The sequence below is a fragment of the Lutra lutra genome, chromosome 8, assembly GCF_902655055.1.
Source record: "Lutra lutra chromosome 8, mLutLut1.2, whole genome shotgun sequence".
Classification (NCBI taxonomy): Eukaryota; Metazoa; Chordata; class Mammalia; order Carnivora; family Mustelidae; genus Lutra; species Lutra lutra.
The window spans coordinates 93007770-93029622 of NC_062285.1; the positions used below are offsets into that span (position 1 = coordinate 93007770).

Sequence of the window (21853 nt, forward strand, 5' to 3'; positions counted from 1 at the left end):
GAAGTGATCATTACCAAATTGGGCAAACTTCACCTCTCTGGTATTCATTACCTACTGGTTAAATGAGGTGGTGCACCCAGATCTTTATGTTTCTTGTTTTCGATTTTCTGTTCAGATTTCTTCTCCTCATTTGCCACTTTTCCCATGTCAAAACAACCATCTCATACTATCATAGCTTTGCAATTCATTAACTAGTTCAACAAATGTTTATCGAACTTCCAGTATGAAGAATCACAGGAATAAAGTTGCTAATATTAGAAGCTAGGTTTCTCTGCTCATGGAGCTTACAGTTCAAATAAGATAAGAAATAATTAAATAACTAACAAAAATTAAAAAATTATTAACAATTAATAACTACAGGTTGGAAAAGTACTAAGAGGGAAATGAGATGGAGCATTGTCTTTTTTTCAGTCACACAGTGACGCAAATGATAAATGCTTTCAGTTACAAAAATGACCATCTATCAAGGTTACGAGATTTTAAAAGGGGAAAAAAATGATACAACCAACTAAAGAATGAATAGCCATTACTCTGGAAGAAAATTGTGCTGGGACTGGTTTACTCTCTCCTTTCTTTGTAATAGAGGAGAGGCTCCTCAAAAAGAGCAATGAGAGAAACTCGTTTTATTTTTTTTCTTTTGTAAGTCAAGCGGAAAGACGAAGTGAAAAGAAATCAGGACTCAAAGAAATTGCTAACCTAGTCTGGCCGTGAGGATTTCTTTTAATCTTTCTAGGTTCGGGAACTGGGTGGCAAGAAAACTAATGCCTTGAACTTCAAGGCAGATTTCCTTTCAATTATTACTGTCTGGTGGCAGGAACCTGGGAAGAGGTCAAGGTGTGGTTTAGGAAGAGGCAGCTCCAGGGAAAGGCACTTGGAAGGGCAAGACAGAGAACAGCGGGAGAAGGCGACCGAAAAGAGGTTGAGAGTGCGGTGACGCTCCTAAGGTGAGAGAGTAAAAAAACTCTCCGCCTGGGGAGCCGCGCGCCGCTCAGGTGGCCTTTTCCCGCTCAGGTGAGCTCCTCCCGCGCCTCCCATTGGCCAAGGCGCCCGTGGCGCTGGGAGGGCGACGCAGCCCGGTCTAGTTCAGGGTCTAGGGCGGCGCGTCACTTCCGGTAGCGCGGAGCTTGTAAAACACCCTGGAGAGAAGATGGCGGCGGCAGCGGCTTCGGCGCCTCAGCAGCTCTCGGATGAGGAGCTTTTCTCTCAGCTCCGCCGTTACGGCCTGTCTCCTGGCCCAGTGACGGAGAGCACCCGCCCGGTCTACCTCAAGAAGCTGAAGAAGCTTCGAGAGGAAGAGCAGCAGCAGCACCGGTCTGGGGGCCGCGGCAACAAGACGCGGAACAGTAATAACAATAACACGGCAGCCGCCGCGGTTGCGGCGGCGGGACCGGCGGCGGCCGCCCCGGGATTGGGGGTCCGTCCAGTCTCGGGCGATCTCTCCTACTTGCGGACTCCTGGGGGCCTGGGCCGAATCTCCGCCTCGGGCCCGGAGAGCTCCTTGGGAGGGCCCGGGGGCACCTCGGCCGCCCCCACGGCTGGCAGCAAAGTGCTGCTGGGCTTCAGCTCGGACGAGTCGGACGTGGAGGCCAGTCCCCGGGACCAGGCCGGCGGCGGCGGTGGGAGGAAAGATCGGGCTTCGCTCCAGTACCGCGGGCTCAAACCGCTGTCGGCGCCCCTGGCCGCCAGCGAGGTGACTAACAGCAACTCGGCCGAGCGCAGGAAGCCCCACTCGTGGTGGGGGGCCAGGCGGCCGGCGGCTCCCGAGCTGCAGACCCCGTCGGCGAGAGATGGAGCCGCGGAGGACGAGGAGGAGGAGGGGGAAGACGGAGAGGACAGGGACCCAGAGGCCGAGGAGCCGCTGTGGGCGAGCCGGACTGTGAACGGCAGCCGGCTTCTCCCCTACAGCTGCCGGGAGAACTATTCGGACTCGGAGGAAGAGGAGGACGACGACGTGGCCTCCAGCAGACAGGTATTAAAGGACGACTCCCTTTCCCGGCATCGGCCCAGGCGGAGCCACAGTAAGCCTCTCTCTTCGCTGACTGCTAAATCTGCCGGCGGCCGGCTGGAGACCTCAGTTCAGGGAGGGGGAGGCATCCAGATGAATGACAGGGCGGCGGCTGCGGGGAGTCTAGACAGGAGCCGAAACCTCGAAGAGTCGGCGGCGGCGGAGCAGGGAGGAGGGTGTGATCCCCTGGACTCCAGCCCCATTCCTAGGTACCGTGTCAACGCTAAGAAACTGGCCCCTCTTCTGCCCCCGCCACTGACTGACATGGACTCAACCTTGGATTCGTCCACAGGCTCCCTTCTTAAAACCAATAATCATATCGGCAGTGGGGCCTTCGGTGCGGACTCCCCCAGGATTTTTTCCAACAGCCTCCCTCCAGGTGCGTCGGTGGCTGCCTCTAGTTCACTCAGGATCAATCACTCCAATCATACGGGCGCCAATCATACCTATCTGAAGAACACATACAACAAACCGAAGCTTTCCGAGCCCGAGGAGGAACTTCTCCAGCAATTCAAACGGGAGGAGGTGTCCCCTGCAGGGGGTTTCAGTGCCCACTACTTGTCGATGTTTCTCTTAACTGCTGCCTGCTTATTTTTCCTAATATTGGGACTGACTTACCTAGGAATGAGAGGGACAGGAGTATCCGAGGATGGAGGGCTCAGCAGTAAGTATTGAACCCTGTGGGGTAAGGAAACAAAGGGGGTATTGCTAGGGGTCTGTTGTAACCACCCTGGGCATTTACACCAGGAGACTCTGCAAGAACATGTTTAATAGCGACAGGGCAGCAGATCAGGTGCATTAGTGTTGTCTTTAAGAAAGAACATTAGTACCATTATCAGAGCGATAATCCCATGCCTGCTTTTAAAAATTTTCTGTATGATCCACTGGGGAATTCAGAACATCATATAAAAGAGCAAAATATTACAAGTCTGTTAGTAAAATGCATTTACGTGTGTGACTTAAATTTTCCTTTTAGCCTTAAATAACTGTGGGCAGATGGCAGTTACTTAACAGTATTGGAGTATTTTGATTGTTATGGGACATCATAGATGTTTTTTCAAATTGAGTTGTGATTCTAAAAGGCAATGTAAGAGCTCTTGAAATTGCAGTTAAATATTTTGGAATATTAAGTTCTGTAGTTCTATAGTTTCTGTATTTTTTTTAAACGAATATAGAAGGTAGGAAGACACAGCTCAAAATTGATTGCCCAGGGGGCGCCTGGGTGGCTCACATGGTTTGGTGCCTGCCTTTGGCTTGTGTCCTTGATGGGTCCTGATCTTGGGGTCCTGGGCTCAAGCCCTGGACTCGTTGGGTTCCTAGCTCTGCGGGGGTATGCCTCTCACTTCTTCTCTGTCTCCCCCTGCTTGTGCTCGCTCTTTCTCTTTCTCAAGTGAATAAATAAAATATTAAAAAAAAAAAAAAAAGTATTGCCCAGGCCAAAGCATCTTGCCTCATACCCCTGAAAAAGTAGTGGTAGGTCAGCGCAGGGCAGGGCAGGGGTTTACCATTTATCTGATACCGGTTTTTAGGCCCTGGCATTTACTTGCTCTAAAACACTGTGGGCAGGTATGGTGTGTTCATTCATTCATTAAGCTGGCCTCATCATCTGTGCTGTAGGATAGAAGGATACAGCAGTGATAAATCAGAGTATTTCTGTCCTACAACACGAGGATAGGTACAGATCATTTTGTGTTCTGTGAAGGAAATGAGGATGGAATAGTTGGTATATGCTGCTTTAGAGATAGTGAGAGTAGCCAGTCTTTGAGGTAAGATCTGAAGCAGGAGGAGACAGCATTGTAGGGAGACAGGAGAGCACTCTGGGCAGAAATTGCAAGAAAGGTCTTGAGTCGAGCAAGAGCGTTCCTATAGGTTAGAGTGGTTAGAGTATCTTGAGCAAGGGGGAGTGAGCAAGAGTTTGAGCCTCCCTTTCCTTATCAGTGAAATGATGCTGATATCGATTAGAATGATGCCTACACAGATTGAAAGAAAGTAGATGTAGTGTGTGATGGACTGCTGAAGATAAAATTTCTCAGTGTTAGGGCCCTCTCTCCACTCCCCCTGAAACGTCCTACCCTTTCACCCAGCATGAAGTCATTTTATTAGGATTTGTGTTTATAAAATTAGCCTTACTTTTGTTTGTTTTGTTTCAAAATAGTCAATGTGCAGTTAGCAGATTTACATAAAGAGTAGGAATTAGAATGGTGTAACGTTTGACTCGGGTATAGCCATTTCTAAGATCATCAAAGAATAGTTCGGTACTCTATTGCTTAATTAGAGGAGTAAGAAAAGGCCTGAAACCCAGCACTCACTTTAACTTGCTCCCTGGGAGCAAGAGTGATACATTGTGTTCTGTCTCAAGTAATTTGGGAGAACAAGAAATAAGGTCACACTAGAAGTTAAACTAGTAAACTTCACATAAATTAATGACACTATTATTACTGATGAGCACAATTCTCCATTAAGGTGACTGTCACATCTTTCAACTCACTGTTAAGAGGAGTGAGTTTTGTTTTCTTAAAGTACGAAAATTTTGGTTGGAATAGAAAGGGATAGGACTGCTAGGTTTTAAGTAGCCCCTTCACCAATGTGGGAGGAAAGAAATTGTGTTTTTTGTATTTTTTAATACATGGTAAAAGTAAAGTAGTTTGGGTGATGGAAACAACAGTGGCTAAGAGGTAGAGGATCTGGGTCCTAGGACTTGTCCAAATGACTTAGTTCCTTAACCTTTGAAATCTCATTCCTCTATATTAAATAGGAGTAATAATTTCTGCTGTCTATGGGGTTGTTGTAAGGATCACTTGAGATAGTTTATTAAATAACCATAAAGTGGTATTATTCAAAGTTTAGATAAAATTTGTTGTATTCCTGGTAAACTATGGTATATATGTTAAGAGAAATAGTTAAGTAATTTCTGTAAATATTTAGTAGTGGATTTCTTATTCAGCATTTAATTTTTATTAAATTCCATTAAAAATACAATGTAGACATTGATATAGAAATTTGAATCAAAGTGTAATGAATCCTTAACTGTATTGTATATTTGATTTACTGAATACTCTGGTGGAAAGACGTGCCTGCTAATTCAGTTAGTCTGCACACCTAACGGTGAATAACTTTCACTCCCTATATTTATGTATTCTGAATCCTTTGTCATAGTATAATGGTTAACCAGAGCTTAACCATAGGGTTCATTGGTCAAATGGTGTGCTTAAAGAAATAGTTTTGCTTTGAGTAGTAATTTTACCAGAAGATTGTAGGTTATTTATGAGAGTAAGCTTAGTAAGCTTTATTAGTTGTCATTTAAGTTATGGGTAACGTCTAACAGATTGGCCTTTTAAATAGTTCTTAAATCATTTGGTCTTTGAACATTTTTTACCAATACCCTTGTTTTATTAATTAGATTGCTTTTATTAGTTAAATTTCTATGAGTCTCTACTTCCTAATCTGTGTAACTAGGGGGTTGGAGTAGATGATCCCTTAGTTCTCTCTAGCTTCAAGGTTTAAGAGTCTAACTTTGTACTGTCTCAAGGATCAGCCTGCAGTGAGAGCAGGTCATGACAACCCAACAAGAGAAAATGGAGATGCAGAATAGATTGACTGTCTTGGGTTCATGTGGTCATTAAATAAAAATTGTTTTCCAATTAGGAAAGGCATGCTTTTTGTAGAAATTTTGGGTAGAGATCTATGAAGCAAAAATGAATAGGTATTGTATACCTCTACCTTCTAGTCTCCCATTCACCCCTGGTATAAATAAGTTCAGATAATACCTCTCAAAACTTTCTTAATGCTTTTCATGTAAATACATACAATAGAGTACCTGCTCTGTGCCAAGCACCATTTTAAGTGTTTGGGGGATGGGGAGAGGGAAGGGGAGATGGACAAGTAAACAAATAAGGATTTGAGAGAGCGATAGTTGCTAACACAATTAATGATAGTAACTTTGCCGGGGATAGAAGAATATGGAATATTACAGGTGAGCAGGCCTCTCCAAGAAGGTAACCTTTGGACTGAAACCTGAATGTCTTGAAGGAACTAGCCATTGACAGGGAGAAAAGCACTCCAGGCAGAAGTAACAGCCAGGGCAAAACTCTCCAGCAAGAACCGGCTTGGCAAGTTGGAGCATCAGAATAGAGTGGCTGGTGTGGCTGGGGTATAGTGAATGAGGGAGAATGGTATATGAAGAAGTTAGAAGTAGGCAGGGGGCCAGTTCATAAAGGACCTGTAGGCCTTGAGAGCCACAGAAAGGAGTCAGAATTTTATTTTAAAGTGATGTTATACTATACCTATCCTGTGACTCATTTTTTCAATTAACCTTGTATGATGAGTAATTTAAGTACAAGGCATAAGTTAAAAATCTTACTCTCCCCTGGTCCCTAGAAAGGATGAGAACATTCTATAAAAATGTTAAAATCTCTGCCACCCTGAAAATGTTCTTCAACCCTGTGTTCTCCTCCAGCTGTTACTGTCCTCTCAGCCAAGATTGGTATCTTTCTGCTTCTGCCATTCACTCAACCCATTTAGTTTAGCGTTATCATCCATTCCTCTGTAACCTCTTCTTCAAGACACAAGTTACTCAATTGCCAAATGTAAGAGAGGCATTAAAGTTCTTAGCTTCGCCTCTTTGATCCGTTCAATTCAGTGATAACTCTCTTCTTCCTGGAACTCTGTCCAGACTTTTGTATCAATACTCTCTCCCAGTTTTCTTTTACTCATGTCTGTCTTGTGTTTTAAATATTGGTGGTCTCTAGGACTCTTCTTGTCTTTGGTTCTATCCTTTTGTATAGTTTCTGGCTAATACCTCCTGATTTTTTATTTTTGCCTTAAATGTTCTCTTCTGAGTTCTAGACTTAGCTCTTTGTTTATTGGACAGTTTCTTCTGGGTGTTCGAGAAGTACCCATCCTCTGTACTTATTGGCTTTCCTTTCGCCTTGTTTCCCCAGCTCTGTTCCGTTTTAGTTAATAGCACTTCCATCTACCCAGGACTCAAGCTAGGAACTTTGAATTTACCTAGAGCTCTTCCATCCCTTCATGCTCCTACCAAACTTAAAACCGCAATCCAGTTGGTTACTAAGTCCTGTAGTTCTATCTCCATAGGTCTTTTGAATCTTTTTCTCTCCATCAGTGTTGCTGTGAGTTAGTCTTTTGCCTGATCTGCTTTAGTAGTCTTCTATCAGGTGTTCCTGCTTCTAGGCTGTAGCTCTTCAATCCATTTTTAGTGCCAGAGCAATATTTCTTTTCTTTTTTTTTAAATTTTATTTATTTATTTGAGAGAGAGGCAGTGAGAGAGAGCATGATCGAGGAGAAGGTCAGAGGGAGAAGCAGACTCCCCGTGGAGCTGGGAGCCCGATGCGGGACTCGATCCCGGGACTCCGGGATCATAACCTGAGCCGAAAGCAGTCCAACCAACTGAGCCACCCAGGCGTCCCCAGAGCAATATTTCTAAAATATAAATGCAGTAATACACTCTCTTTCTCTTACTCATTGGATAAAATCTAAATTCTTTGGCTAAACTGTTTATGTTCTGACTATGCCTTCTTTTTCTAGCTTCATTTCCTAACAGTTCATCTTACCACTTACTCTCTGGATAAATTGGAGTTTTCTGGTTACTGCTTGGTGTTCACTGAATATATCATAAAATTTCATGCCTTTATGCCTTCGCACATTATTCCCTTCTTTGGGAAGGTTGCCTCTCTGAACCTCTATTCATTCTTAAAAGTGTATCCACCTCTGGATATTTTCTCTGACTCCACATACTCTTTACCCAGGAGTTTGGGTATACTCAAACTCTGCTCAGGATCTTATACATCCTTCACAGCATTTATTATAAAGTATTATAATGGGGTCCGTCCATGGTGCCAGTTCGATTACAGTTCCTTGAAGAAATAGTTCCACAAGAGGAGTTGAATACACTGGTAAGTGGCCCAGGCTTTACATTCATCTCTGATTTGAATCTCATTTCTCTCTTACACCCGTTCCATGACTTTACTAGAAGATACTCAGTTCCCTCATATTAAAAAAATGAGGATGATAATACCTGCCTCAGGGTGGCTTTCAGTATTATGTGAGGTATTGTATGTAAAGTTTTTTGTATTGTTAGCCTGGCGTAGGGGAATTGCTCAGTAGACCCAAGTCACATTAGTATCCTTGGCACAAGTTCATTCCTTCATAAATATTTGTTGAAAATGATCGCATATCAGATATTCACTTTACATGCACTGATTAACTCATCATCAACTCAGTAATTGATTACCTACTCAGTACCTAACAATACTTAGTACTGGGAAGGTTGCAAAAGAAATCTCATTCTTGCAGAAGCAAGAAAAAAAAAAAAGACCCCCATCACCACATCTCTGCCACCCCTCCTTCCTTCCAAAAAGTAGCGGAGAGGGAGAGAATTGAGCAGACCCCTTCCCCCAGGAGCCACTTAAAAAAGGCAGAGATGGGAGGCAGGGAAGGAAGACATCACAAAAATAGCAACAGATGAAGGAGGGCAACAGAACCACAAGCACAACACAAAGCGGCGGCGGGGATGGGGGGCAGACACTGGAAGAGAGAAGCCCAGAACCCCCTCCCTTCTTTTCCACAGCCTCGACGCTGCTGCCCACCTGGGCAGGCAAATGCGTTCTGCAGTACACTCGCTAAGTCTTCCGAGGCGAGGGTCCCCAGAGCACAAAAAAAATAGTCACAAAAATGGTTAAGAAGTATATCAGTATTAGGTGATAAGTGCCACCCTTTTGTAAAAGGGGCGAGTTCAGTGTGAACTGGATCAGCCTCAAATGATCAGAAGCTCTGTTTCCAAATTTGGACTTGATTCTGTAGGTTGAACAGTGGGAATCCATGGAGGTTTTTAAGCAGAGGACTAACATGATCAAGTTGATTTTTTTTTTTTTTTAAAGACTATTTATTTGAGAGAGAGGAACAGAGTGAGAGAGAGCATGAGCTGGGGGAGAGGCAGACTTCCCACTGAGCAGGGAGCCTGATGTGGGGCTTGATCCCAGGACTCTGGGATCATGACCTGAGCCGAAGGCAGATGCTTAACCAAATGAACCACCCAGGCGTCCCTGTAGTTGCTTTTAAAAAAAATATATTCTTTTCCAAGTAATTAGACTAGAACAAGTGGCTAGTCTAAAACTTGGTGTGTATAATGAAGTAGGCGTAAGGATTTCGAAAAATAGTTGTTTCCCTCATTCTTGAGGAATGAAAGCTGAACATTATATTTAAAGTTTTTCGAAGTTGACTATTTTGTAAGGAAAAAAATATTCTAGGACTTGGAGAATATTCCTGGGAACACCAGAAGTTTGTATATACCAGTTTGATGATTTAAATAAAATATACTCTGTGGAAATGTCTTTCATTTGAAAATTATCTCTAGTATAATTTAAAATAAAAGTCATCAGAGCGAAAACATGTGAATTCCCCATGATATATCCAGAGAGCCTAGTTTGAGGAAGATTGGCATAGATATCGGGGCTTGGATTAAGGAGGCAGACCTGGGTTTGAATATTGGCCCTTGTTTTTCTGTTAAAGTCAAGTTGCTGAACCACTGTGAACTTCAGTATCCTCATCTGTAAAATAGAATTAAGTGAGAATTAAATGGAATGATGCATGTAGAGTACTTGGCTCAATACATGACACAAAGTAATAAGAGTAACAGCAGCTAACCCTAGGTAGCATTATGTGCCAGGCACTGCGCTGGACAATTTTAATTGTTACTCAGCCTTCTTGAGGCATTTTGTACATGAGGACTGTGTATATGTTCTCTACCATAATTGTTATCCAGAAAATTATGAAAGATAAATGTGTGGGTGAAGAAGATTAATGCATGAAATCCTAGAAATGCCAGGAATAATCTATGAAATCTAACAACTTTAGGACAATGAGGTACAAATCTGTACTCAGGTGACAATTAGGAATCATGTGAGACTATCCTTAAGGTTTTAGATTAATTCATTAATTCACTGATACATGAGTGGGCCAATCTGCTCTAATATAACGCAAACTATAATAAATGATATGTAAAACTATAAAGCGTGACACTCTTTCTAATTTTTGGAAGAGAAGCCGTAAGAGACTCTTACTCTCATGAAACAAACTGAGGGTTGCTGAAGTGGAGGGGGTGGGAAGGAATGGGTAGGGCTGGGTGATGGACATTGGGGAGGATGTGTGTTGTGAGCATGTGAATTATGTGAGACTGACGAATCACAGACCGGTACCCCTGAAACAATATATGTTAATAATAATAAAAAATAAATTTTAAAAAGTCCGAGAAAGACCCCCCCCAAAAGGAAAGATTTGCTGTCTAAAACTGGTAGTCTTCTGATTTTCCAATACCACTTTAAAACTTACGTTTTTCCATTGTTCCATTTTTAAGATGTAAAGATCTTTTGTATGTTTGTTCTCCCATTTTTTGCTTCTTTAAAAAAAAATTCATACATGTTTTTTCTATGCTTATATTTCTTTCAGTGGAAATGATCCATTCTGTAATTTCAGGGATACTTTTAAAAATCAGATATTTTCATGATTCCTCAGTAGAGTTGTAAAGTTTTAAAACTAGCCTCTTATTGCTGATTAATTATTTTATGTTAACTTTACCTCTGAAAAATATTTTACATAAGTAAAAGGAACCTTACTGCAAAGAGATTTATAACATCAGCGTAGAGAGAGATTTAATCTAGTTTTTAAGTAGTTTAAAAATGAAGTATACCTTCAAGTATTGGAAATCTCCTTCTACAAGTGTGGTAAACAAGTAATAGTGATTTCTTTATGAAAATTATGATAATCTTTATTTTAATCTTACATTTACTTTGCACTAAAAATAGCTACCATTTAATTTGGGAATGCAGCCTCATACTAATTGTGGAAATTATTGACAGTTAATTGTTTGATAACTTTAGATTTTGACTTCCATATTCAGAATTTATTTTTGAAAGATTTTAAATTGAACCAGTAGCAGTGCGGTTGAACAATAACCTTGACTTTGCTGTTTTAATAATGTATGCTTTAACCTGAGCCTCATTTTTAAAAAAATCTTGATTTAGTTAATAATCTTTTATTAACAACACTGTAAAATTATTAAGTGAGTTGACCAGGAAGAAAGTGTTTAGGTTTTAATGCTTGTTTGATGTAGTTAAATTTTACATGTTTGACATCGTTCCTTTGAAAATTTATTTCTAAAGAAATTAACTTTTTAAAGGGATTATAAAAATTTATATTAACAGATACTAATGTCTGAAAATAAGATAACAGATCCATTATGTGGAAGCCATAATGTATTACTTTTATGTTGTCTTAATTTTTTCTTTAGTTCTAAAGGTATAGATTTAAAATTACACTATGGTTTTTTTGTTTTTGTTTTTGTTTTTTAATCTGGGTAGCAGATTTATTGCTCAATGGCTATAGCTTTTTGCTTAAAATGATATCAAGTGGCAAGCTAACGTTTAGAAACAAGGCTTGGGTGCAAAATTATGTGAGAGTTTAGTTCAGCTGTCCTGAACTGAGTGATGACTATGCACCAACAATTGGTTCCTGCCTTGAATGTGACATGAATAGGAAAAAAATGCTTTAGGAGCATTGAGCATTTTAACACATAGCAGAACATTAATAATGTTTTGCAGTTAGGGACTCCTTTTATATGTATATGTACAAAAGGAATTTGCTGATTGTCTCTAATTCCTGAAAGCACTTTACACTTACAAAGGAAGCTCTGTAGGAATTCACCTAGATACACTTTTTTAAACCTCCATTTAGAGAGCGTCATTGAAATTAATTAGGGGGAGGGCGAATCTTAGAATAATGGTTTCTTCTAGCCCCTGGGCTATGGTTTAGACCATTGGTCAACCTAATTAATGACTTTGTAGGTTTATAAGGGTACCTCCCCCATGATATCACAGACAGGTCTTGTTAGATTTAGTTACTTGAAGCACAATTAAGTTTATCTTCTTCATTCATCCATTCACCCACTTATAAATTACTTATTGAGCACCTACTGTGTGCCACATAATATCAGAAGTTGAGTATATACTTTCTAGAACTATAGGAGTGAAACTCTTTGCCAAGATATATAGACTGTCTCCCTTTCTCCCACATCATGGTGGCATTCTCTTCTTTCTCCAAAATATTTATGTACTAAATAGCCCCCAGAATTGAGATTTGGTTACCATATTGTGACTTAGAAGACAACGTGAAAAATTAATTTCTGCAAATATGAGTATGCCCTATAATAAAGTTTACCACAATGTGTAAACACAATGTGTTTACCACAATGTGTACGCTATACAAACGAAATAGTTCCATTTCTTGCAGATTTTTAGAAATATTTTAAAAAGTAAAAAAGGACGAGACATGAAGAATGAATTTGCCAAAAATGAAAATGTTATCAGTATGAAGTGTTTATGATTATAGTACAAGATGTTCTAGAAGTATTCGTATGCTTATGACAAAAAGTCTTGTTTTAAAAACATGTCTCCAAATGTTCCATCTTTCAAATTCTAAAGCCTTAAATGATAAAAACATTTATTGAGAACTTTCTATGTATGGGCATCTTATCTTAGTTTTTATGAGGGGAGCTACTAATATTATCTGAGAAAACTGAAATGTAGGTGGAATATGGTTACAGGGGACTTGTCCAGTATCCCACAGCTACTAAGTTTTGGAGCCAGCCATTTGAACCCATGATCAGACTTCAGGGTCCACAATCTTAACCATTAGGCGGCAGTAGATTTTTTTATGCATCTTTTTTCACCTACTGACTTTATTTGGGCAGGTAAGTCACTTGGAACCTCTGGGCCTTGGCTTTTGCATCTGTCAAATTAGGGGATAATAAATCAACTTCTAACCAATGACCTTTGTAGGAAACTAAGGTGATAATGTCTATGAAAGTGCTTTGGAGAAATTTGAAGTGATACATAGCTGTATTTTTAATACATTAATTTAGAATTTCCCAGCTACAGTAGTCTGCTTAAACAACACGTGGTCAGCACCGTGTATGACATGTCCTGTCAGTGATGTTAATAAGTAATAGAAGAGTCCATTAAATTTATAATCCTTGTCAGTATCTTTCAAGCTTACTCTCAAGCTGTCCGAGGAGATAAAAGGAGTCATCTTTTTATATTACCTAGTTAGTGCTTTATTTCTGGGTGCTGAAAAAGAATATTCTTATTTTTGCAGTTATGTTAATTTAATAGGCAATGAAGCACAATTTGAAATGAGATTTTACTCTTTTTGACCATTAGAAAGTTGATTTGCTGATAGGAGAGTCAGAGATGAAATATGTTGCTTTAATCCAAAATATAGTAGTGAATTTGAGACCGAAGAAATTTCTTGGGAATGTAGATAGGTCTTTAGAGTCAGCTTCTGTTAACATTATCTGAAGAACAGACAATGTGTGCAGCTGGTAGAGAAGGATGACCTTTCACATGTTGTTTTTCAGCGAGTTTGTAAGATGCCATGGACACTATTACTGCAGAAGTGGGAAGATAAGGTGTGTCCCTGTGAATAGGCAATAGACTGAATGGTGGTAATCGAGAGATTGGGGGGCATAGAATAATAAAATGGATTTGATAAGCAGGATGTTAAAATCATGCTACTTAAGTTATAAGGAATTTAAAGTGCATTAGGATCTCAATCTCCTATATCATTGATATGAAGTACCTAATGAAATTTTCATCCCATTTCCCATTTGAAACTATATCAAAGATGTGGTTTGTTTAGACCAGAGCTGTCTAATAGAAATATAGTACAAATATGGAGTATTTAAATCGTAAGTCACTACAGTGAATTAGAAATAACAGAACAGTGGCAGAACTAAATCTCTCACCTACCTGCCCTGGATAAATGGCCATGTTTGATGGTATAAAGTGGCATAAAGGACTTCTTAGCTTAAAGCGGAAGTGATGTCCCCTAAATTCTCACTCATTTCTTATTGGGAATATTCCTTTATATTCTTCTGACCATTTCCTGTTGTTAAACTGCTTTGTATAGCTCTTCAGACTAGACATGTAGGAGGGAGGGAGGGAGGGCCTTTTGGTTCTGTCGCATGACTGTCCCAAGAGATAAGGGAAAGTTAGCTCCTATTTAGAAAAATGAAAACAGAATGACTAATAAAGCTTTTGTTGGCCAATACGAAAAATTTTAAGGATTTCAGTATCTTGCCTTTTGAGAAAGATTTTGGGATGCTCTTATTCATCATGCTCTTTCAATTGTAAAAACTATCTCAGTTCTTTTACAAGGTGCTATTTTATGGTAGATTTATACTTAAGAATATCTCCTTAATGAGGGGCACCTGGGTGGCTCAGTGGTTTAAGCCTCTGCCTTGGGCTCAGGCCCTGATCTCAGGGTTCTGGGATCAAGTTAGGCTCTGTGCTCGGCAGGGGGCGTGCTTCCTTCTCTCTCTCTGCCTGCCTCTCTGCCTACTTGTGATCTCTCTCTGTCAAATAAATAAATTCTTAAAAAAAAAAAAACACAGAATATCTCCTTAATGAATCTGAATAAATTCTACTACTACTACTAAAGAACTACATTCTGATTACTAGAGAACGTTTGCTCACAAAGTCAAGCTGTTTACTTCCAAAAGGAAAAAATGGGCAGTCCTTAATTTTTGAATGGGTTGTCTTCCAGATCATGTGTAAAATAGTTGTTTGAACTTGGAAATGTTTACATACTGTTTTTTAAGCTAGCCCATAGAAGCCTGTTTAAAATTTGTGTCTTTTTTTAGTACTGATACAGTATTGGTTTAACTTTTGGGTCCTCAGCACTGTGGCTCGTTTTCTGTGGGAGTTGGGTGAGGAAGCAAATTTATTTTTTGACTTTTTACGTTTTCTTACACTTTTTCATTTTTTAAAAAAATTTGAATTCAGTTAACATGTAGCGTATTATTAGTTTCAGAGGTAAAGTTCAGTGATTCATCAGTCTTATGTAATACATAAGACATTACAACATGTACCCTCCTGAATGTCCATCACCCAGTTATCCCACCTCCCCGCCCCCTCCTGCAACCCTTAATTTGCAACCCCCTTAATTTGTTTCCTATGATTAAGAGTCTCCTATGGTATGTCTCCCTCTCTGATTTTGTCTTGTTTTATTTTTCCCTCCCTTCCCCATGATTCTGTTTTGTTTCTTAAATTCCATGTATGAGTGAGATCATACAATTGTTTTTCTCTGGTTGACTTATTTCCTTTAGCATAACAGCCTCTAGTTCTCTCCACGTTGTTGCAAATGGCAAGATTTTGGGGGTTTTGATGACTGCATAATATTCCATTGCATATATATACCACATCTTTATCCATTCATCTGTCGATGGACATCTGGGCTCTTTCCCTAGTTTGGCTATTGTGGACATTGCTGCTATAAACATTGGGGTGCAGGTACCCCTTCAGATCACTACATATGTATTTTTGGGATAAATACTTAGTAGTGCAATTGCTGGATTGTAGGGTAACTCTCTATTTACCTTCTTGAGGAAAGTCCATACTGTTTTCCAGAGTGTCTGCACCAGCTTGCATTCCCATCAACAGTGTAGGAGGGTTCCCCTTTTGCTGCATCCTCTCCACCATTTCTCATACTTTTTCATCTTTTAATTCTTCTTATACTGGCCTAGCTTCCTCTTGTTTTGCTATAGTCTTGCCCAAACATCCAAGTGCTCAATACTTCAAATCTTTTTTTTTTAATTGAGAGATAATCGACATATAAATATAACATTATGTATTAGTTTTAGTTGTATAACATAATGATTTTGATATGTATATATCACAAAATGGTTATCACAGTAAATTTAGTTAACATCCATCACCTCACATAGTTTTTCTTCTTGTGATGAGAAGCTTTAGGATCTACTATTTGACAGTTTTCAAATACACAGTACAGTGAAATTAACCATAGTCACCATGCTGTACATTATATCCCCAGGACTTATGCTTCTTATAACCGGAAGTTTGTACCTTTTGACCACCTTTACCTATTTTTTCTTTATAAGAGAGGGAGGGGGAGGAGCAGAGAAAGAGGGGGAAAGAATCTTAAGCAAACTGGCTCCACACCCAGTGCTCTGATCTCACAACTTTGAGCTGAGATCATGACCTGAGCTGAAATCAAGAGTGGGATGGTTAACCAGTTGAGTTCCTCAGGCACCCTCCACCCCATCCCTGTCTCTGGCAACCACCAGTATGTTCTCTATACCTATGAGTTTGTTTTTTTTAGATTCCACATATAAGTGAGATCATACAGTGTTTGTCTTTTGTGATTTATTTCACTCTGCATAAAAGAGTAGGTCCATTTACTGGGTGCTTGGCAAATGTAAACATTTAGTCTTCTTAAGCATTTTTAATGTTTTATGAGTGAGGACTCTAATGGAGGATTAGGTTAATCACTTTGTCCAAGGTTATAGGTCAGAGAGGGGAGTTAATTGAATTATGTTGTTGGTTAAATCCTACCAGTATGTTTTGAAAGCTCATCCTCTAACCATTGTACTCTACTGCATTCCCCTTTTGTATACCCTCTCCTTTATCAAATTTCAACTTCTTTTATTCCCTTAATTCAGCTACTTTAGCCAAATGTTAGGGAAAGCTATCTGATTAAATTTACAATATTGTAGAATTCTCATAATAAAAACCATATGATTGTTTGATAAAATTTGATAAATGTGATTATCTTTAGTGAGGATTGAGGCAGTATAAATCAGAGGTGGCTCCACCTCTAAATCATCCTTCATCTTTATTGTATAGTAGTTTGGTTGCCCACATTTCTCATTTAGAATTTATGTCAGTAGTTCTTAACTTATGGGCCTGAGAACATTGGGAGCTATACCTCTTATAAAGTGTTTGAGGACCTGACAGATGATTTGGTTTTCTCGTATTGTGTATTGTTTGCAGCTGTATATCAATGTTGCTGTGGTTAGAATACAAAAAATTATTCATGATAGCATTTTGTCATTTTTTTTCTTCATAAGTGAATATTAAAAATACTATTGTGGGAATCTGAATGTCAAAAATGAAGAAGTCCTTTTTCTTCAGAGATGGAGAAGCATTGCTTTTAAAGCATGCTGTCAGGAAAATACACTGGTTATATTTTAGCATTTGTTTTTAAGTCATTCATAATAAATGTCAGGGGATCAGTTGTAATGTTCAAATGACTGACTGGCTAACTTAACTGGTAAAAAGTCTTCTCAAGGTGATGGTGCTTTCAGTATAAGATTTCATTAACTCAGATTCTATCCCTGATAAGTGCAAATTTTGGCAATTAGTAAGAAATTCGGGCATTATAAAAATTTTTGGCAGGGAGCTTTGCCTTCAGGGGTCTTCCATTTCGTCTCTTTGTAACTCACAGATTTATAAGAATTCTGTCCTTTCTTCCCACTAGTTCCAGGGCAGAAACAAATGAGGAACGGAGCAGTGGCATACTGTGATATTTTATAAACTGAATACTGTTTATTTTTTATTTATGTTAGGATGAAAAAAGAAGAAAAAGCTAAGATTTATTAATCTCCCTCCCACTCCCTCAGTATCTGTATGCTTATTCACAAAACATCCCATTTTATATTAGGTTACTAGAATGCCCAAGATCACAAGTCATAAATGTTGGGACTAGCTAAATGTTCCTTGCTGCAGTGATTTTTTTTTTTCTTTTCTCATTTGACCTCACTGCCTTGCAGTGTGAATAGATACTTTTTATTCATTTAAGAAGTTAAAAAAAAGAAGTTAGATGTTAGGTGAAAATTTGGTATGATCCAGTGTATGTTGTACTTTCTGTCCACTGTGTTCATGTGGAAGCATGAGTTTTATTTTTAACGTTCTGTATGTTATAACCAACAACACAAAAAGTCATATTTAGCCTAGTTTACCACATTTTGTCGTAACTGCTTACATTTTCTTTCATGCGGTGGTTTTGGTTTTGACCTAATGATGACATACTTAAATACTATATTTCCCCAGTGACTTTTCATTTCTGTTGTTTTTTTCCAAAGTTAGAAGTCAAGATGAGATTTTTAAGCACATTAGTTATAAAGCCAATGATGAGGATTTCCTTTTAAGCTCCAAATTCAGTTTATATGTTTGTTTGTATCATACTTCAATCTTTTTTGCTTTGTTTATACATATAATGCCCTTTTCCCTTTTAACAGAGCTATACTTCTTGTCCCCCCTTAGAATGGACTGAGAACTCATATATATGTATTTTTAGTACTGTTCACCTTATCATTGCAGTGTAGCTTTTCTCCAGTTTTTTAAAAATCTGCCTATTGTCCTTGTGTGGTACAAAATTAACTATCTCTAGTCATTTACAATGTTAAACACAGTGCATTGTGATTGAGAGTGTTACTCCGTAGAAGACCTCTTGTGTTTAGTTGTATGAGAAATGCCTCTTGCTTTATTGCATTGCACTGGAGGTAGGTTGTACAGTGTATCACAGATCTCCAGATTCTCCAGATTCTCATTTAGCAATATTCTTTCAGAGCAGACCTTGTTATAATACAATTCCACTTTATTCTTGGCAGTGTAAACCTTGAGGAAGTGTCAGAGACAGTCTCTAGTGTGTAACAGTTAATGTTTAAAATCTCTTAATACAGTGAGCTGTCACCATGTTTAATAAATTACAGTATTGCATTAGCATAAATTCGTTTGGGTGCCAAGTTATCTGTTACACAGATGCTTGGTATTATTTATAGGTTTGTATCTAACCTTTGTGGATTGACATGCTTTTATTTTTTCTATTCACTTGTCACCGTGCAGCAGCATAATTCTTTAATTGGCATATGTGCAAAATGGTTTTAAAGAAGAGATCTGTGAACGTACTGAAAAAGCAGATCACTCAGACTTTTGGACCTTGTGCAGTATAGTAGGATGAAGCTCCTGTAATTTAAGTAGATATATTGCTTTGTGTTATTTGAGTGCGTTACGGTACTTTCCTCCCAGCATTGGTAAACTACAGGAGTGTCTTTAGCAGACAAAGTTAGATGGAGACAGCAGCCTAATTGTTTCCCTCTGAAGTTTTGAGCCATTAAGACTTAGGGGTGTGTGTGTGCGTGTTGGGGTGGGGAAAGATTGATTATTAACTTTCTTTTTTGTTCCTGAGTAAGTTTTGGAATTTTCTTGAACTGTAAAAGTCATATCTTGGATTAAACTTTTTTTTTTTAGTGGGAATTTTAATTTTAGTTATTATTATTAGATTCAGTAATCGGTAATTCTTTGAAATCTCGAGTTACAGATTCTCCATTAAGATATCAGAGTTCATTTTGTGAAGGACAGACTAGCATTGAAGTATCTTAAATGTGAAGTATTTTGATATTTTCTTGATTTGCTAGTCATCTAGCTTTCAAATTTGGTAATAAATTTTTTTAGGTAAATAATGTGTCAGTCTTAAAATCACTTGTCAGTGAATTACCTCCAACCCAATAGTGAAGCATATTAGAAAATAATTTTGAATATTTATGAAGCATTTATTTTTACTAGACACCAGCTCCTATGGCTGTTTTTCTGTGTGCCAAGTTTCTAACATAATGTTAGTAAAAAAGATAACTTAAAATCTTAGTTTGTAAATGTGAATTATATGAATTTTGAAAACAAGACTATATCAGTCAGGTCTCTCTGAAACAAAGCAAAACCAAAAAAAAAAACAAAACAAAAACCCCAACCCAAAACAAAAAACCCTTATGTTACAGTAACTTTTTAGTTTTTGCAGAGGAAGAGGAAATTTTCAAGTTTTTGATTTGTTAAGAATTTAGATTGAATTGGAACGAAGAAAATGTTTTTTCTTATACATTATTTAAAGTTAGGGTTTTACCGAATGTATTCTAGGTACTGAAGTGATCTTTTCCCAGTTCTCTGTTAGGAGTTTGCAGCATCAACAAATATTGTTTAAATACTTTCTCTCCCCCAGCATTTTATAATGAAAAATTTGAAATAAGAAATTGAGAGAATTGTGCTATGAGCACTCATATACCCACACCTAAACTCTACAGTTAATTTTTTTGGTATTTGCTTTATTATATATCTTATCTATCACTCTGTCCATTCTTCATTCTGTCTTTTTAAAAAATATACTTCAGATTAAATTGAAAACATTAGGATACTTAACCTTTACATATGTCATGCATATTGTTAACTAGAGTGAGCGTTTTTTTTTTTTTTTTTGTAAAACTTATTTGCAGTCAGATGTACCAATCTTTGCTGTCCAATGAGTTTTGACAGATGCATCCAGCTGTGCAACTTAAATCCCTTCAGATGTAACCTTCACCTCCAAAAGTTTCCTCATCCCATATCAATACTCTTATCACTGTTCTGATTTTTTCACCATAGATTAGTTTTGGTTCTAAAACTTCATGTAAGTGATTTGTAGAATACACTTCTGTGAGGCTTTTTTCACTCAGCATATTTTTGTGGTTCAACATTGTTGCATTTTCCAGTAGTTCATTCCATTTTATTATTCTCGATTTGTTTTTAAGGCTTGAAAGTATTTTAAGCAGAAGTTACTTATCCCTTTCTGAATTCCTGAAGTGCTTGATACTAAACTCTAAGGTGGTATTGATTATGTTATATATCATAGCTACTCGTTTATCTCCACTAGTCCTTAAGCACTGTGTTCTCATAGCATAGTCTATAGAATATGCTCTATAAATACTTGTTGAACAGTCTATGGTTAGAAGTCTTTCTTATGGCTTTTGTTATAGAAATCCTAAACTTGGGATACAATTATAATATGAAATTGGTGCTTGGATAAAGACAGAAATCTCAATTACAGTCTGTTATCTGCCCCATGCAGTCTTCATTTTCATGGTGAGCAAATGTGAGATTTTCCAGTGATGACAAGGTTGAAGGAGACCATAATTGTTCTTTATAATACAGAGATGTAGAATAAGAACCAAACAAATAATAAGTCTATTGTCGACTTAATTATAGGTTTTGGTCTTTTATTTTCTTGGACACATTATTTCAGTTTTTATTTTATTCTTAGTACTATCAAATCCACATTTAAAACCCCTTTGATTTTATAAAATCATGATGTATGTTCTGTTATTCGTTAACAATAGCTTTTTTGGAAGCAGCACACATTGTTGCCTTTCTTAAAACAGAGCAAGTGAAAAGTTGAGATTCCTATAGGATCTGAGAAGTGGAGAAGCTTTTGAGGTTTTGCTCTCCTTCCTTCCTTCGCTTGTTATCCCCATCTAGGTCTGTAAATCCAGATAGATAGGTGGGTAAAAATGGAAAGGTTACTTATGAGGAGAGCAAGGGTGGTGGTACAAGAGTTTACCTTAGGCAAGTTTCATGGTAGCCAGTTTTGTCAAAACTTGTTTGCTTGCTGATATAATATCAATATTTAGAGTAATTTATTAAGTATACTTGACATTAACTGTTCCTGTATTTTAGAATGACTGTTTATTTAATAGAGCTATGAAACAATTGGAGAACTTTTGGAGAACAAATGGGCAATGGGCTATGTTGCAAAAGAATGTGCTGCCTTGTTCATCCTGTCCATTTTTAGATCAGTTTGGCTAATGGTGAAATGCAGAAGAGTTTGCTGCACACACAGGTGCAGTGTTCTGCAGCTGTTGGAAACATTTGTCCCCTACTCCCCATTTCTTCACATATAATTATGCTCTGTTTAAGCCACTAAAGCTAGAATATGGGATTTGAGAACTTGAATGTCTGTTTACAAAAGGGTGCAACTCAGAGATAATTGGTCATTTAGGTAGTTGAATTTCACTGTGTCTAGATGACTTGAAGTTTCCAAAGACTAAAACCAGCCTTAAGGTCATAGAGTTTTAAAATTATGAGAGACTGACTTTGAAAGTGCATGTCTACAGCTACTGCTCTCGAGCCCAGAGGACAGGGCTTACATATTTTTATTTTTAATCTCCTGAAACTA

At 38.4% G+C, this 21853-nt stretch overlaps 1 protein-coding gene across 4 annotated transcripts in view; it reads left to right on the plus strand.

Annotated features, from left to right (window-relative positions):
- Positions 1-1109: 1109 nt before the first annotated feature.
- LEMD3 (LEM domain containing 3) overlaps positions 1110-21853 on the plus strand; it is a 78580-nt gene continuing 57836 nt past the window's right edge. For 3 of the 4 annotated variants that reach the window (XR_007129555.1, XR_007129556.1, XR_007129557.1), the window contains exon 1: positions 1110-2669. Coding sequence is in view for 1 of the 4 variants with exons in the window: in XM_047742502.1 (XP_047598458.1) it covers positions 1148-2669 (1522 nt within the window). In the remaining 3 variants the exon portion in view is untranslated. The remainder of the gene's footprint in view (positions 2670-21853) is intronic. The other variant, XM_047742502.1, reaches the window with a different exon arrangement.